The sequence below is a fragment of the Python bivittatus genome, unplaced genomic scaffold (assembly GCF_059951505.1).
Source record: "Python bivittatus isolate LINGU-HERP-01145 unplaced genomic scaffold, Pbiv_v1 ctg000660_np1212, whole genome shotgun sequence".
NCBI lineage: Eukaryota > Metazoa > Chordata > Lepidosauria > Squamata > Pythonidae > Python > Python bivittatus.
The window spans coordinates 1,552,847-1,570,674 of NW_028277092.1; the positions used below are offsets into that span (position 1 = coordinate 1,552,847).

The following is a 17,828-nucleotide window of genomic DNA, read 5'->3' on the forward strand; positions in this document are numbered from 1 at the left end:
AAGCACCCAGGTGAGCTGGTCCAGTCAAGCCTCGTTGGAAGGTATAAACATATATGGGAATTGTGGTCCTTTGAAACCACCGCATTGACATCTTGTGCACGATGGGTACCCTGCCTCTATGTCTCTGGAACTCAAATCTAGCCTCGCAAGCTAGCGTTTGACTTGGGAAGAGGTGCACGGGGGAGCGTAAGAATGAATGGAACTTGATGTTTAAAATGTTCAAAACGGCCAAGAAAAATTGAAAATTGGTGTTTGGTTTTACAAGACAGGATAGACGTTCTCTGCCCATACAGCGGGTGGAGAATTTCACAATGCCGTTTGCAGCCAGGCTGAATCTCCTTTCCATGTGGTCAAGATCAAATTCATTTCCCAAAACCCTTTCGAAATGGGGTACAATTTTTCCCAAAAATTCCAGATACCATTTAATAGAAAAAACAGAAGCCTCTGTTTATTGATTGACATTCCACTAGAAAAGACACCAAATAAATAGCATTCAAAACTAGCCAGGCAGGCGGGTCCCTGTGCAGTTTGGGGCCCCTGCCCTGCAAGACAGGAAGAGCCGTTCTGTGTCTTTGCCCACATTGTCTCACAGCTTGGAGGAAATCTTCCAGCATTCGCCCCACATTTCAGCGTTTGCAGGATCCCAGATTTTTCCTAAAGTGCTTAGCTTCCAGGGCCTCGGCTATTCCTTGAAAACCAGATCTCCCAGTATTACCTCTCTCCAGGGCTCGGAGCATCCCTGTGGTGCTCAAGATGACCATGTTGGAGCAACCATGTTGGAGCAACCGAGATGGAGAACTCGGACAAAGGTGGGGATGAGGAAGGTGATCTGCAGGCACCGCCTTAGGGACCCACAATTAATCACACACACCCCAACATCCGTGTTAGAACGCGTCTGACAGCATTAAAATAATTGTTTTAAGAATTCAAAGGCCATGATTTTTTTTTTCTCTTAGTCATTGTCTGGCACCAAAATGGGAGCAAAGTTGGTTTCCTTGAGAAGAGAGAAGACGCACCACTAGGAAAGTCCATTTGCTTCCAGATGCCAGAAGAACATCTTGGACTTTGAATGTTCTTCTATGCTGCAAATGCCAACATTATTTCTGTTCCTTTTCCTTCCAAGAATATGGGCGCTTAGCAATCTTGGCAACCTGCTAACCCACTGGAAGGGCCCGCTTGCAGATCGCTGTCCTTGGAGCAGGACTGGATCCTGGTCCTGCAATGCCCGTGCCTTGAGACAGATCCCAGATCCTGATTTGCTGAAACTCAAAGGCGGGTTGACTGGATGACGTGAGCTGAGCTCTTCTCCGGCGACTCTGCAAGGATGGCTTTAGATTTCCATCTAGCTCTGGGGAGACAGATGTTAAAAGGCCATTAAAAGCCACAGATTTCATTAGCGGAAGGAATAAAGGGGAGGCAAGAAACATTGTTGGAAAAGGACAGCCCACCCAAGCAGAGCAGAGCCTCCTTTGCAAAAAAGAAAGATGACAGAAAATCAATTTCTGTCGAGATAGGAACCAGTATGCAACATGGAATGGCGAAATGACAAAAGGCATTGAAGCAGTTGGTTTGGTTCAGCTGAAAAAGCCACAAACGAGGGGCCGTATTGGATATCGGGCTTCTGCAGCCTGACGCACTCTCCTTATGTGGAGACTGCAACTCCCATCATCCCCAGCCAGCATGGTTCAAGAAACTGCGGTCCCAACACACCTGGAGAGGCCAGGCTGAGGAAGTTTTGGGTTGGCTAAACCAGGCTAGATGGGTGTTTACTGTGCATATTAACAGTTCTGCTTCCAATCTGCCCAATAGCCAAAGTTCTTTGCGCAGATTGAAAAGATGAGCCAGCTCGCAACTTGAGAGGGGCTCCTGGTGATTTCATGGGCCCGTCCATGTCGTATTCATGGCAGCAGAATGGAAGGGGTTGCCACTGCCTCCTTAACTTTGCAGTCTAGCCTCCAGCCCTGGGATTTTCTAGACTAATTAGGTCTGATCTTGTGTAACTTTTTTGAGATCAGCCAATTCACCATGAAAAAAAACAATTTTAGAAAAGAAGGGAAATAATAAAAGCAGTGTGTGGGACAATGAAACAGTAGGAAGGATTGAAAATAGATATCTGCTACTCTCCCAGTCATTTTTGAAACAGTGCTCATAAAATAAATCTGGTTAGGTATGCTCACTGCCTGCTGTTTTGAAGAGATGGGGAGGAGATGGAGATGAAGGAGGAGATGGAGATGAAGAAGGAGATGGAGATGGAGAGGAAGGAGGAGATGGAGAGGAAGGAGGAAGAAGGAGATGGAGATGGAGATGAAGGAGGAGATAGAGATGAAGGAGGAGATGGAGATGGAGATGAAGGAGGAAGGAGATGGAGAGGAGATGAAGGAGGAGATGGAGATGAAGGAGGAAGAAGGAGATGGAGATGAAGGAGGAGATGGAGATGAAGGAGGAGATGGAGATGGAGAAGAAGAAGGGAGAAGGGGAAGGGAGAAGGGAGAAGAAGATGAAGGAGGAGATGGAAACGGAAATGGAAATGAAGGAGGAGAAGGAGAAGGAGAAGGAGAAGGAGAAGGAGAAGGAGAAGGAGAAGGAGAAGGAGAAGGAGAAGGAGAAGGAGAAGGAGACCCACCTTTCTTCCACCTCTTCCACTGTGTCCAGCAGTGGGACGTTAAACATTTCAGGGAGTAAGACAGCAGAAATGCCTGAAATGATGGGTGTGACCCCAAATATCACCAGGGGCAGGAAGGGCTGGTAGTCCCCAGCCATCAGGACCACTGGGGCTACGATGCCGCCCAGGCGAGCCATCATTGTGATGAAGCTGGTGCCTGTTTGCCTGTGAAGGAAAACACACGGAGGTCCTTAAAGCCCCTGCTCCCGCCTCGTTCTCTTGCCTAGAGGTGGCCCCACCGACTCCAGGCCATCACCCATTTGCCTGGGCATCCGTTAGCGCTGTACCTTCTCTTTCCTGCAAAAAGCTTCAGATGGCACTGGGAGGTTTCTTCCCCACCTCCCCCTATTCTTCCCCACCTCCCCCTATTTCACCTGCACCACGACCCTGTGGGGTAGGCGAGGCTGAGGGACCCAGCCCACAGTTGAATAATATATAACAATAAAACCCCTGCTCTAGCTTCACACAGGCTACAGATCACACATACCCAGGCAAGACTGGGTTTCCTCCACACACAGAACCACGAAAACCCCATCCCATTTCTCTAGTGCAGCGTTTCTCAACCTCAACAACTTTAAGAGGTTTGGACCAACGCTGGCTGGGGAATTCTGGGAGTTGAAGTCCAAACCTCTTAAAGTTGTTGAGGTTGAGAAACGCTGGTCTAGAGTGTTGTATGAATGAAGCCACTGCATGCCGTGGCTGAACTGGGACTCCAACTCAGGTCACCCCAATTCTAAACCGATTCCTCTGGACATGCCAAGCAGATGCCCTCCAGGGGAGGTTGAATTACAACTCCTATCATCCCCTGCCGGCTTGATCGTGACCATGATGGGAGAATCCTGGGCTGGCTGATCTTGAAAGGGAGAGAGGCTGGCTCTGGAAGGGGAAGCTGGGTTGGCTTCCAAGAATGATCCCCCCCAAAGTATTCCCCCCATTTGCTTACCTGATGACTGTTGGGAAGAGCTCCCCCCCGTAGAGGTAGAGGCACATGGAAGAAGCTGCTAAGCATCCTTTACCCAGTACCACGAAGACAAGACGTACCATCAACATATCTACAAGAAATGGGGGTGGGTGGAGAACAGAAGCTGGTTAGTTTTCTTCCAACATGTCCTTATGTTTTTAGGGATAGGATTGGGATAAGAATTTGCTGCCTGTCCACCTCGCCGAGACGGAGCAAAATAAGCTACTTGTTCTGGCGTGAGAGGTGACAGCTTGCTATGTTCCTATTTAAATAATCCCTAGCATTGGAACCATGAGGACTAGAATCTTATTTGATTATTCAGGGAAGGACCCTTTCTCAGGACGGAGGCCTTGGCTGTCAGTTCAGCCTTAGGGGTCTCCCAGGAGAGCTAGGAAAGGCCCTTCTCTCTCAAAGCTTTAGAGACCGCCCCAAATATATATATAATCCATATGTAAGATGGAGAAATAGTATTTCACAACTCCAGGCCACAAATTGCCCGCAACTCCCAGTCTGACCCTTATCCCAGAGGAATTCCTATAAGACTAAATGGAGGCATAGCAATCCAAGGACAGGTGGCCAGAAAGAGGATTGCACAATTAAAGACATCTCTCAACCGCCTGGCCTCTAAATGCCTGCATTCGCACAACACCCTTAACCTGATGATTGAGTGAATCCATTTTCTGTTGGCACCATGCACTGGACCCTCACCTAACCAAATGGGCTAGTTTTGCATGAGGCGGGAAGCTGCAAAGAGAAAGCTAATCAGGATTAAAATGGACCCCATGTTCAATGTGTTGTGTGAACCAGACGGGAAATGCAGGGACGCTATATTTTATCTGGGAACATTTATCTGAAATCTATTTCCTTGTCAACAAAGCAAGTTCTCACTCATCAAATTAAATATGAAAAAAATGGAGAAGAAAATTGGGGCAAAGCACTAAACCAGTGTTTCTCAAGCTTGGCAACTTTAAGACAGGTGGACTTCAACTCCCAGAATTCCCCAGCCAGCATGGGTTAATTCAGTAACCAGGTTATGCATGTAACATGAAGGAAAGCCTTGAAGGTCATCTAGCCCAGTGTTTCTCAACCTTGGCAGCCTGAAGATGTGTGGACTTCAACTCCCAGAATTCCCCAGCCAGCAAGGCTGGCTGGGGAATTCTGGGAGTTGAAGTCCACACATCTTCAAGCTGCCAAGGTTGAGAAACACTGGTGTAACAGCTTCTGCTGCAGCAGACTCAGGGCCAGTCCTACCATTAGTCAACACTCAGTAGCCTCTTGGTCCTGCCTTTTCCCACATACATAGCTAAAGGTGAGCAAAATACAACTGCTAGTAGAGCACTGAAGATGGCCACTACTTCCGGTCGTTTCTTCTTACCGGAAGGGACAGGAAGACTGAACAACAGGAACATCCCTGCAAGCATGAGAGAAATGGCCTGGATGAGGCGCCGGCCAACATAGCTGAGCAGCAAGGCACACGCCATCTTGGCCACCAGGTCTATTGCTCCGAAGAAGAGCTGCACCAGGAAGACGTTCAGGCCAAAAATGGAGAGGTCCATGGAGAGCCCGAAATAGGCCATGTTCATGGAGAAACTGAGAAGGACAGACGCTTGGTTAGAAGCTGGCCAGCGGGAGTCCGATAGCTCAACTCAAGAACTCTCTTAGCAAAATGTCCATCCCTCTTTTTTCCCCCTCTGATCAGTGCTGGTGCCAGGCTGAGGGGTTGGCTAGGGAAGATGGGAGTTGTGATCCTCTCAACCTGAGAGGACCCCTGCTTGGAGAAGACTGGTCTCCTTCATCCACCCTCATCCTTCCTTTTTGCCCCAGGACACCTTCCCCATACCTGATCAGCATGAGACAACAGCTGATGCGTCTCAGCCCAGGGGTGCGGAAGAGGTCCAAGCAAGAGTGATTGCCCCGTCCTGGAGAACTACCACCTGTCTGGGTCTCCAGCATCTACATAGGGAGAGGAGGAGATTGTGCAGTGATGAACGCAACAGCCTTTGTGCGTAGAGCAACCCACCCATGACACGTATTGGAAGGGCCAGGCCAACCCTTGGAGGGCAGGCTATGGGGCGTGCTCCGAACGCCGGGGAAACCCTGTTGCTCCTCACCTCCAGGACCACCGCTTCCCCTGCAGCGGCTTTTCCGTTGATCCTTGCCACGTGTTTCAGGTTGCGCAGGGCGGCTTCGCGCTCGTTGTTCAGGAGGAGCCACCGGGCCGATTCTGGAAGCCACCTGAGCAGAAGGTCCAGAGGGGGCTTGAAATTGTTTCCTGGGGTCTGGGGTGATCCTGGTCCTACGCTGCTCTTCTTGTGGGGAAGCATAGCTGGCCGGGGGGGCCACTTCATCCTAAGTGCATATAGTTAAGTGCTCTCTGGCCTTTCTCTCCTGTAGCACAGTGTTTCTCACCCTTGGCCACTTGAAGATGCGTGGACTTCAACTCCCAGAATTCTGGCTGGCTGGGGAATTCTGGGAGTTGAAGTCCACGCATCTTCAAGTGGCCAAGGGTGAGAAACACTACTGTAGCACTAATACCACTTAGCTAGCAAGCAGGCTGGGACTTAGGGCAGGACCCGCAACCCACTTAGCGCCCTGGAGAAATAGGACCTGATGCTCCAGAAACATCTGGGACCTGTTGTCTTCACCGCTAAACTCATGTCCGGAAGGCAGGACTGGGGCCTCACCAGGAATAGGCGAAGAAGCCGAAGAATGGGGCCGAGATGGCCAGCTGTAGCCAGCGCCAGTCGCGGATGGCATACGCCAAGCCTCCCAGGAGCACCTGTCCAGCTGTGCTGCAGTAGCTCTGGATGGACACCACCATGGCCCGGTATTTGGTGGGCACCCATTCCAGACCTGGGGGAGGAAGAGGAAGGCAAGCTGAATTCCAGCCCCCAGCAAGGGAGACCACCGATGTATGACTTACTGCTTTCCGAAATGTGGGATGGTCCCCTCGAGGCCAACCAGTCCACCCCCCCCCCATTGCAAGAATCCAGATTCCAGCATCCTGTACATAGTTGTACATCCAACATCTTGTACATAGTTCATCGTCCAAGCCCAAGGAACCACCTCCTAACTCGGGAGAAAGTAGGAAGTGGGGTGAAAAGCGGCTGGTGGATTTGTTGGTATATTAAGCCTGGATCGCACCTTCTTTGGGTTGGTGGTGATTTTATGGCATTATAATTGTGAACTACCCAGAGCTGGTTGGAGTTGGACGGTGCCTGAACGGAATTCAGTCATGAAATAACTGTGTGGGGCGATGTAGAGCACAGCGGTGGCCGCCACAGGTTAAGGCCAGGGAGGGGTTCCCACAACCCGCTGACTCACAACTACCTCGTTGCCTGTGGGTCTAACACAGCCTATTGTGTGAACCCAGACGCTCTGCAGCCAGCAGTGGATGAGGGGTGTCGTAATCACTGGAAAGAGGAGGTGATTTGGAGAAAAAGGCACCAAGAGGAGGAATTGGCCCCTTCACTGCAAATCTAAGTGAGTCCAATCTTGGTTCAAAGGGTGTGTACAGCTTCTGGGAGCCCAAGCAAAAAGCTGGTTTGGATCCCAAATCTGTGGATCCCACAGGAAACCCACCCTCCGTCTGGATCTACACCTTGCCGTGAGTTCTGTCGTATTTAACTGTGTTTTACCAAACCAACCATAATTGATAATAAAGCCAGTGAAAGTGTGTCACAATTTTAGCACGCTTCTAGCCTCCCGGATTGGGATATGGGATCCTCTCTAACCCTTTGAACATGGGAAAAAAAGAATAATCGACGAACCCTTTTTGTCTTATCTTTCTTCTCTGCTGTTTTTCTGTTTTTCGGTTTCTGTTTCTCACCTTTCCCTCTCAGCTGCTGGAGAAGGAGGTGCCCACTCTTGGCGGATAAGTCCAGTAGCTTGCAGGGAGTTTTTGAAACGGGGCCAAGGACTAAGGTGGCTTTAGGGATGCCAGTTGCCGGCCCATCATTTAGCCCAGTGTTTCTCAAGCTCAGCAACTTTAAGCTGTGTGGACTTCAACTCCCAGAATTCCCCAGCCAGCATGCTGACTGGGGAATTCTGGGAGTTAAAGTCCTCATAAAGCATGCTGGCTGCGGAATTCTGGGAGTTGAAGTACTGAGAACCACTGATTTAACCAACCTTCACCCTGTCTTCCTGCATGCCCCCCTTCCGTCCTGTCCACGCAGCACTCACTTAGGCAGATGTAATTCAGCAGGAATCCGGAGATCCCTATGCCGCTCAGGAAGCGAAAGATGCAGTAGGCCAAAAAGCTATTTGAGAAGGCTGCGCCCGTTCCCATGGCAGCCACCATCAGCAACGACCAAATAAGGATCAGCCGGCGTCCGAATCTGCATGGTCAAGAGGGTTACAAGCAGGCTTAGGACATGTCTGTTCGATCCCAGTGTCTGGGGGGCCCGGATTAGTCTTGCATGCAATTGGAAGGGAGAGTGTAAAAAATCTCTTAAAAATCAACCCCCTCCTTGTCTTTTTTTAGCCAACCTGGCCCCTTCTGGATACGCTGAACGGCAATGTTCAGATTAGATAAAATGCACTCTTTATCCCCAGGCTTCCTGTCTTGCAGAATTCTGCCATCTGTGTCCCATTCCCTTTGCCCTCAGGGCTTGGCGTAAGGAGCCAACCCTGCGTGTGCAAAAGGGAAAAACACGCCCCAGAACCGATGCCATGCCAGGGAGAGGGTTGAGTGGTGAACTGATCACTCTGAATTCGTGCAGAGGCTGTAGGATCCAGCAGGGCTGGGAGCGGAGCTGGTCATAAACAGCCGTTCTGGATTCTCCCACCAATTTATGGGGTTAGGACTTCTCCAAAGTTTCTCCTTTCCTTGGAAGAACGGGCAGACTCTGCTGGAGTCCTTCTGGCGGTGCTACTGAAAAATCCCCCAGGAGAGGATTGTGCAGGCAGGGTGTCGGCGCCCACCCCCCTTGGCCCCTCCTCCCCAAACCCACCAGCTTCCAACTCCACCTAGGGAAGCTCTCCCAAATTCTCCACTCCTTTGCAAGCAGTTGGGAAAGCAAATTCTCCCTCTTCCGATGGAAGGTCAGCTGGTGGGGAAACGCGCAGGCTTGCCCAGTCCAGCTGCAGTCTGCGTAAAAGAAGGTTTTTCCAGCTGCAGACCCAAAAAGATGAGCTCTTGGGGAGGGGGGCTGCCTCGTAGGAGGAGGAGAACTTGAAGCCTTTTACCTGTCTGAGAGATCTCCCAAGATGAAGGCCCCCACCAGGACCCCCGCCATGAAGAGGGATTGGGCCAGGCTCTTCAGAGGCTGGAGGTTGCAGACCAGGTCCCACTGCACGGGCAAAGAAGGAGAAACAGCTGCGAGCCACTGGCTGCGTTCCCACAACAGCTTAATGAAAGCCCTGCTCGTGCGACCAGCTAAGCTTGGCTGCTATTAACCCACATTCGCTTTGGGAAAATGCATGTATTTATTTAAAGAAATTGCATGGCCGCCCCACTCGAACCGCACGACCCTGGGCAGCGTAAAGAAACAACCGAGTTAAAAGCAGCAAGCAGTCATCATAATGATAGGGCAGTGGGCTCTCCTTCGTACCTCCTCTGGATGGGAACACACTCACCCTGGCCCCCAAATTTGGGGAGGGGGGGAAATAGCTATGTTTTTAAGGCCTTTCTAAACACCTGCAGGGTCAGGACAATCAGACTTCAGGGGGGCCTTTCCAAAGGGGGCACCACCATTGAAAGGCACACCGTTTTAAGTCATAATAGGTGGCACTGTTTCAAGGAGGGGACCCAAAACATGCCTACCCTCTTACAGCAAGTAGGACGGGCAGACGTCTTTAGGACAGTGTTTCTCAACCTTGGCAGCTTGAAGATGGGTGGACTTCAACTCCCAGAATTCCCCAGCCAGCAGAGCTGGCTGGGGAATTCTGGGAGTTGAAGTCCACCCATCTTCAGGCTGCCAAGGTTGAGAAACACTGCCTTAGGGAGAGGCAGTCCCCCAAATAACCCGGTCTTGTGCCGTGAAAGGTTTATAAGCACCTTGAATTGCATCCGGAAGCTGCAAGGGAGCCAGTGCAGTTCGCAAGGTGTCGGTGCTACACGGGTGTCCTGAAGTGCACCCATAACTACCCACTCCTGGACCAACTGCAGCTTCCAGAGCGTCTTCAAGGGCAGCCCCATGTACAGTGTGTTGCAGTAGTCCAGTCAAGACCGCCTGGCTCACTTTGTGAATCAAAGTACAGGGCCAGCCTTAAAAGTTTAGTAACTAGCTTAATTGTACCACCCCCACAAGGATGGGGAGGGCGTGGTGAAAAATACGCCTTGAGCCATCCTTGAATTTCACGGAGAAAACGCAGGACTTCAGTGGAACAGAGATAAATAAGGGCTGGATTCTCACAAGACACTAAACCCGGGTTAGCAAACTCCAGTTAAGCTATCTACATAACATGGTAACGGAGACAAACAACCAGGGGTGTCGTTGGGGTATGGTTAAGAAAGGCAAAATGGCAGCCACAATGGTGGAATTGAAGCCCTGCCCATTTTAAATGGGTGGAGCTTTGATTGCAACATCACAGTTGCCATCTTGACTTTTTTGACCATGCCCTGAGGACACCCCTGCTCAGAACCATAAGGCTGTAAGGTTAGACTGAAAGACACTATGCGAAGACGAATCAATCAATTCCAATCTGTATTTTTGTAATCCTGCCACTGATTGAGGTGAATGTGTAATCTAGTTTTAGTGCACCACAGAAAACTGTTATTTGTTTAGCACTGATTTGCAAGTGTTTATACCTTTTCCTCTTTTACGATTTATCTTGCAGAATACCTTGGGGCATCCTTATTCATTTCATGGTAAGAAAACATAACAAGCTTTAACAAACTAACTGTAATTAACTATAAGAGAAGGGGTTATAATTATAATGTTTTTATTCTAATAATAACTTTTTATAATGCCCATTTTTATTCACTTGTTATTTTACTTTAATTGCTATACGCCACCCAGAGTCGCTTTGTGGGAGATGGGCGGCTATATAAATGTGATGTATGTATGTATGTATAAATAAATAAAATAAGGGGTTAGCCAGTTCACACAACAGTTCAACATTATGAACCACCTGACCTAGGTTAGACTAATCTAGCATGTTGCGTGAACCTAAAAATAAAAGCTCTCTCAAGTTCAGTTCAGCTGGTGATTTCATGTAGTTTTACTGGCAGCAATATGGAAGTGGTTTGCCTTTATCTTCCAGTAGTTTTCAACTTCACTGGCAGGGTTTCTCAGTGGTCCCCCCTCCAGGTACTAACCCAGTTTGCTTAGCTTTTGAGGTTCAGCTATGATTGACTAGATGCAACCACGGTGGCCAAAAATCTAACTAGAGCAGTGATAAACCGCTTGCGTGAAGGAATCTCAAAGCAATACATGAAAATGAGAATTCTCTCCCCCTGGCTTGTGGGAGTGCCCCATGGATCCCCCATCTCATTTCCAAAGCTGCTGAGCGTCAAGGGAATGGGCTGCTTTGCCATCTCTCTGCATCCCCCTCTTTCTGCCCCTCTGTACCTGCCGTTAGGGTCTCAACCCTGCCCTGTTTTCACGGGATCCAGAATTTCTAACATCCCTGTGAGTCCACGATGAACAGAGCCAGAGCCAGACTCAAACTCCCAGGACCCCTGAATCTCAGTGGGGCCTCGGTGCCAGCTTCTTTCTCCCAAACAACCTCACAGGACCATTAGGGGCATAACGTAAAAGAGGGTGGAAATGCTACGGATGTGCCCTTCGCCCTTTGGAGGGAGAATCAGATAACTGGAATGTTCACCCAGCTCAACATTTCTCCACTGGGGCAAGCAGGGTGTGCGAGAGACCGAGAGGGTTGGAGGCGACCAGAACGTACCTCAGTCACAATGGTGGAGGCGAAGGTGCTGTGGTCGTACTGCCACCCATCCAGGCACGGCTCGAGCTCCGCAGCCCTGCCCGAGGTGTCGTTGGAGTCAGGCGCCAGCCACCCGGCGAAGCGCTGGCAACTGTCAGGCTTCAGGTCCTGACCGAGAGGCACCAGATGCTCTTGCCGGGAGATGTTTCCTGGGTGCGTCACATGGCACCGATGCTCTGGAGAGGCAGCGCTGAAATTCTGCACCAGGTTGTGGCTGGCGAGGAACAACACGGGCAGCGAAAGGAAAAGGACCGAGAAAATCTGGAAGGTCCCCATGCTGCCAACTTCTTCCAGCAGGTCTCCAAAAGGGATAGTGGCCACAGGAGGCCCCGGGCACAGGGACAGGCGGCGTTGACCCTTTGTGGGGGCCATGTCTGCTTGCTCCTTTTTTTCCCTGTCTCCCAAGGAAAGCACCCCTTTTATAACCAAGGAGAGGAAATGGAATGGGGATGTGGGATTAATGATTGACCATCAGGAAGCTGCGGCTGACCGGCTGCCCCCTGGCACGGGAAGCGGGTGGGAACGCAGCCATGAACAAGGAAAGGGGGGTGTTTATGTGTTTTTTGCCTGCATTATATTTGCACAGGGTTCCCCTGGCCCTTTCCTTGCCGCATCTCCACGCACTTGCAGCCCCCAAAAGCAACATATTGAGTGCTGGATTGCCCCCGGCAGTGAGATTATATCACATCGTGCACAATTGCCAAGAGGTGTGGATCTTGATAAAAGGGACAGATCTGCCATGGACTGCCGGACGTACGTATGTCTTCAGAAATGCGTTCCAGCCATTTATGAAAACCAGGCCATCAGATGGGAGGTTTTCTGTCATAAAGGAAAGGCAATTCAATTCAGATATGCTACGGCTGGCTGGGGGTCAAATAAACTGTGACTTCAGTGGGAAAACAATGCAGCTCTTACCTTATTTATTTATTGGCCAACGTTCACATTGCAGACCCCAATATTTGAGCAGATGTCTGCAAAATTAGAGGCAGCGTAGTGCAGTGATTAAAGCAGCGTTTTTCAACCTTGGCGACTTGAAGATGGGTGGACTTCAACTCCAAGAATTCCCCTCCCAGCCAAATTCTGGGAGTTGAAGTCCACCCATCTTCAAGTCACCAAGGTTGAAAAACACTGGATTAAAGTATTGACTTGGACCATCATTAACCTCCAAAGAATGCTGTTTTAGCAGTCCAGGAAAAATGGCTTCCTCTTTTTAATTTTGGGAGAAATTTGTTTGGATCTCTCAGTTGGCGCACGCCATTCCGTGTACTCGCCAGGCGCACACATCGTTCTAAGCCACAACTGGTTTGATTGGGTTTTCGGTGACAGGAATGTTCTGCCCTCACCAAGTCAGTTCACATCTCTTGCCAAGCCAGGATATTCTTTTAGCCACACTTTACTGAACAAGCTGCATTTGAGATTAATAATACAAGATTTGAAAGAAGCCGGTGCATCAAAATGCGTCATTTACTTCTTGGAACGTTTCTTCCATTTATCATTTATCTATAGACTTTGGAGTGATTTCTCCCTTCCTTGAAATTCTTGCTTCTCCTAACTGGAATTGAGGATCCTTCCCCACGTGGTTCTAGTTAATGAGTTTGAGGACACAACAGCCTTCATCGGCCCATCCTGTCTTATATCCAGGGATGCTGCAGTATATGGTTAACCATTCATGAACTGATCACCTATTTCCTGCCAGCGCTAAGTACATGGAGGACCACGCACACCTTCTGCCCTCCGTTCTGGCCCTTCCATCCAGAATCTCAAATTCCTGGAAATCATCTGGTTCACAGACAAAGACACACCGAGCCCCGAGTACTACAGCTCCTAGCCTTTGACGCAGTCCCTGCTGGTTTGGGCGCACAAGCATGCACAGCATCATAGAGTCACCAGGTTGAAAGGGATCTTGGAGGTCATGTAGGCCAACCCTCCACTCAGTGCAGGATTCACTAGAATGCCTCCAACAGACGACCCTCCAGACTGTGCTTGAAGCCCTCCAGAGAAGACTTCACCAGGCCTGATCCACTTGCCAGACAGCTTGTATAATGAGGCTTCTCCTGCAATGCAAAAAAATAGAGTGGCAACCAATTTCTCTTTTCCCCCATCCCCATTCATTCTTTAGGAAAGCTGATTTTCATTCTCAGCTTCACCCTCCCCAAACTGAACATGAATTCCAGGCTGGGAAGATACAGTGATGTGGCGCTCAGGATGGCCGTGTGCGCTCGATGACATCACGATGCCTGCGTCTTTCCTCCTCCCCCTGTGAAGGTCCGTGAGCTCGTGTTAAAGAGCGATCTGCTTTATCAAGCTGCAAAGAGAACTGAAATGGCAATTTTATCGTCAAGGTTTGCCTGCAGCAAGCCGTTTGGACATCGCCGGTGTGAACGAGCCACTGCTTACAAAGCCGTGATAATGGCTTGGTCCGTATTATGAACCAGGTCAATTGCGTTCGATGTAACACCCCACAACTGAACGATGACAGAGCTCAGTACGTGAACTGCAACCTGAGGCTACTCGTTAAAACCATCCAGAAATTGCAACTAGAGTAAAATGCAGCAACCAGGGTAAGAAAACGCAGCATAGAAGGCCTGTTCTAGAAGATCCAACTCCGTTTGCCAATTGCCTAACAGGCAAATTTTAAAGTGTTGGGGTTGAAAGTCCTAAATGGCCTAGGCCAGTGTTTTTCAGACTTGGCGAGTTTAAGAGATGTGGATTTCAACTCCCAGAATTCCCCAGCCAGCATGGCTGGCTGGGGAATTCTGGGAGTTGAAGTCCACCCATCTTAGTTACCAAATTTGGAAAACACTGGCCTAACAATTGACTACCTGTAGGACCATCTTGCCTACCACAAATCTACCTGGTTTCTTAGATCAGCAGAGAGGCCCTTTTGACGGTGCCAGAAACTCGGTGTTGATCCACCCAGCAGAGCCTTCTCCTGTGTGGCTCCCCGGAACTCTTTCCAGGGTGAAGCTGTTGCTCCCATTCCCCCAGCGGGGGGCAAAGCCCCATCTCCTTCGGCAAGCTTTTCATCCTGCACTCTTTCAATGACCAATAACAACGCTGGTTTTGACTGCATGGACTTTACGATCACGTTTTTATCGTCTGCGTTTGCTTTTCTTGCCAAAGACTTCTCTAAGCCGAAGAGCGGAGTAAGAATTTCACGCCAAATGCATTTCAGAAATGTAAACCTTAGGGAGGAAAGGGCATCAAAGCACCCCGCCTGCGTGATACGCTTATCCAGATTAGTGGAAGACTAGCGGCTGCATTTGCAGAACACGCTAAGCGTGGTTAGTTTTAACCTGGGTTCGTTTCCCCAGAATTTAGCATCTCAGGCTACTAGATTCTATTAGCCTGATTGGTGATTCAGTGCATTGCACAGACTAAGAAAATGGATTCACTCATGGGCTATACAATCCCAAACTCCATTTTGGGGCTAAATCCCAGGCCACTGCCGATTATTTGGTGAATCCCGGTTAAGCAACTCACCCTGTCGCAGGATCACAGCAGACAGACAGGAGATGGTCCCTCCAGCACTGGAACATTTAGTGCATATTCCAAGCAAGGTTCCCAGGGCGTAGATACGTCGGTGTCTTTATTATTGCTGTAATTATGTTTCCTTTTCAGTTTGGTTTATAGCAATTTTGTTTTTAAACCTGATTTAGGAAGGTCAGGGATGCAGGCCGCTCAGCCTTGGTGCTGACGGGAGCAGTAAATAAATACAGGAAAAGATTCTTTGTTGGCAAAACAACTTGGCTGGAATGGGGTCCTCTGGACTTTGACGGAGATGGGGGAGAGGTGAGGGGGGTCATTTCCTTTCTGCCCTGGATGGCAAAATAAACCGGGCTGGCCTTGGGTGCCAATGCAAAGCCTTTCCTGCTTCAACTGGTTTTCTCTCCAGCAGCCTGGGATGAAACTGTGGCACATGCCAGGCAAGGCAGGGGTGAACAAGGGCTTCCTGTTATCCCAGGGTTAAGCCGGCCTTCCTGTTCTGCCTGCTCACGGGTCAGCGGTCACAGCAGCCAAGGGCCTGCCGCGTTCTTCCCTTCGGCCAACCCACGGCCACAGCTGGATCCAGATGTTACGGCCTGGAACTACCGGACAAGCTTACGTGGCAATAGCTTGTGGTTTTGGGGGAACCTGTTTGGCGACTTTAGGGTCCAATGCGGTGTTTCTCAACCTTGGCGACTTTCAGATGCGTGGACTTCTGGGAGTTGAAGTCCACCCATTTGAAAGTCGCCAAGGTTGAGAAACACTAGTTCAATGCATTGTGCAAATCCCCCAAACAGCAATGTTCAGTGAGTAAACTAACACACTCAAACCCCAAAGTTTCTCTTGACTTCTACACTCTGCCCATCTGAGAACTGCTGTCTTTTACCCACGGAAGGACACAGATCTAAGCACATCCCGATTTTTTTTTTCCCACGGAGGTCAGCCGTTGCATCTTTGTCACAAAATCCTGGCAGTTGCCATTTAAAAGTACAAGAAAAACTCTACTTATCTTGTCTTCTCTCTCTGGATCTAACGCTGCTGCTCCCGTTCCTTACAACGGTGAGGTTTCTTTCTTTCTTTTTTTAACCTCCCTCCCTCCCAGCCTAATACAGAATTAATGCCCCCCCCCCAAGCTTGCTCAGTTTCCTGAGTTTGCCTAGGCCAGTGCTTCTCAACCTTGGCCGCTTTAAGATGGGTGGACTTCAACTCCCAGAATTCCCCAGCCAGCATGGCTGGCTGGGGAATTCTGGGAGTTGAAGTCCACCCATCTTAAAGCGGCCAAGGTTGAGAAGCACTGGCCTAGACTCACACACCATGCAAAACCTACAACCCGGGGTTATAAATCCCAGGGTTATGTTCACACACTTAAGTACAGAGTAGCTGTTGTCAGCCACAGGATGAACCACAGATGACTTTTTCCCATTGCGAGGAGGTCTCAAACTGTGGGGCATGACTCAGGAGAAGGGGGCAAAGCAGAAGAGTAGCCAAAACCCGAACGAGGGCTTGCTCGAGTGTCCAGAGCAAGTTTTGAGACATGGTTAAACCCTGGTTCCCACAATAAGAAGTCCCGTCAAGGTGGCTTGCCACCGGCTGGTAGCTTCCCCCGTGCCGCGTAATCTTTCCAGGGTCTGACAACCTGTACGCCTTCCTGAATTTCAGGATTTCTAGCTGTTATTTTCAAGTTCTAGATGGCATGAAAAAAGGCGATATCAACAAAGTACGGTGGAAGATCTATATCTTCCATAAGTACAGGGTTTTTGTGCCCAACCCGAACCACGATGAAATCAATGTTTTATTCACAGAGGGGCACCCAAATTAATTTATCATTTTAGGGGAGTCACGGCATTGCAAAGTTTAATCGCCTCTGGCCAAACTACAGTAAGGGACTATGATCCTAAAGCAAAGTATTGCCAGCAACAGACTTGGAAAGGGTTATTTTTATTTTTCATAGATTAATTCATCTCATGAGCGCTTTCGATGCATCCAAAAGCAAGTGTGAAAACACTCTGGGAGTTCACAAAGCCACAGACTGCACAGCAGATGAAGGATATGATTGTGCTCATATTACGTTGCCATGTTTTTCTGAATAAACAAAAAATGTGTAGCTTACACTACACCAAAACAAATCATAGCAGCTGGGATTGCTCAGTCATATTTCAGTTGCTCTTGTGGTGCATACCCAGCCTGTGTGGTTGATTGACAGTTTCCCAAAATACTGTATTGTAATACTAATTTACAATTTCACAAAATACTGTGAAAATCCAAAAAAATGGATTGAGTTAATCACCGTTCAGTTAACTACAGTGTTTCTCAACCTTGGCAACCTTAAGATATGTGGGCTTCAACTCCCAGGATTCCCCAGCTAGCATGGCCGGCTAGGGAATTCTGGGAGTTGAGGTCCACATATCTTAAAGTTGCTAAGGTTGAGAAACACTGAACTACAGTATGCACAGGTAGGCTTATCATGGAAAAGTAGGTAGGTAAATTATTCCTTAGTAGTTACAGATCAGATAGCCTTATCTTCCACAAATTTCTTCATAAAATCATCCCTATTTATGGCTATTATTTTGCAATTTAATTAGGTGCTACAGGAAGAACTCACAGATGATGTTGGTCTGGCCATTCTATTTCAGCCCATCCTACCTCACAGGGTTGTTGCTATGGGGGAAAATAGGGGTACTATGTACACTGCATTGAGCTTTAATTGACAATTAATTTTTCACAGGCATAATTGTTATATGTCTAAATAGCAAAAGACCTCAAATGCTGTAACCTTCTCTTGCAGAATCATCCTCCAGCAGTCTCTTTGATTCGTTTCTCTCTTTTTCAATTATA

The 17,828-nt window shown here is 49.0% G+C and overlaps 1 protein-coding gene across 1 annotated transcript; it reads right to left on the bottom strand.

Annotated features, from left to right (window-relative positions):
- Nucleotides 1–643: 643 nt before the first annotated feature.
- On the bottom strand, nucleotides 644–16,072 carry LOC103063061 (solute carrier family 22 member 6-B-like). Its single transcript, XM_025174642.2, has 12 exons — nucleotides 14,991–16,072; nucleotides 12,423–13,561; nucleotides 11,469–12,326; nucleotides 8,811–8,914; nucleotides 7,806–7,960; nucleotides 6,308–6,476; nucleotides 5,735–5,858; nucleotides 5,464–5,576; nucleotides 4,999–5,213; nucleotides 3,606–3,714; nucleotides 2,624–2,827; nucleotides 644–1,348 (listed from the first exon to the last, which is right to left on the bottom strand). The coding sequence occupies exons 3-12, from the start codon at nucleotides 11,877–11,879 to the stop codon at nucleotides 1,267–1,269; spliced, it is 1,686 nt and encodes a 561-aa protein (XP_025030410.2). The 5' UTR covers nucleotides 11,880–12,326; nucleotides 12,423–13,561; nucleotides 14,991–16,072; the 3' UTR covers nucleotides 644–1,266.
- Between the last annotated feature and the right edge of the window lie 1,756 nt (nucleotides 16,073–17,828).

Excerpts from the sequence above, each read along its gene's own strand:
- LOC103063061 (XM_025174642.2), bottom strand. The coding sequence starts at position 11,879 with ATGGCCCCCACAAAGGGTCAACGCCGCCTGTCCCTGTGCCCGGGGCCT. Across the intron at positions 6,477-7,805 it reads GCTGAATTACATCTGCCTAA|GTCTGGAATGGGTGCCCACC; the intron begins GTGAGTGCTGCG and ends TTCCTCCCCCAG. Across the intron at positions 5,577-5,734 it reads GGGAAGCGGTGGTCCTGGAG|ATGCTGGAGACCCAGACAGG; the intron begins GTGAGGAGCAAC and ends CTCCCTATGTAG.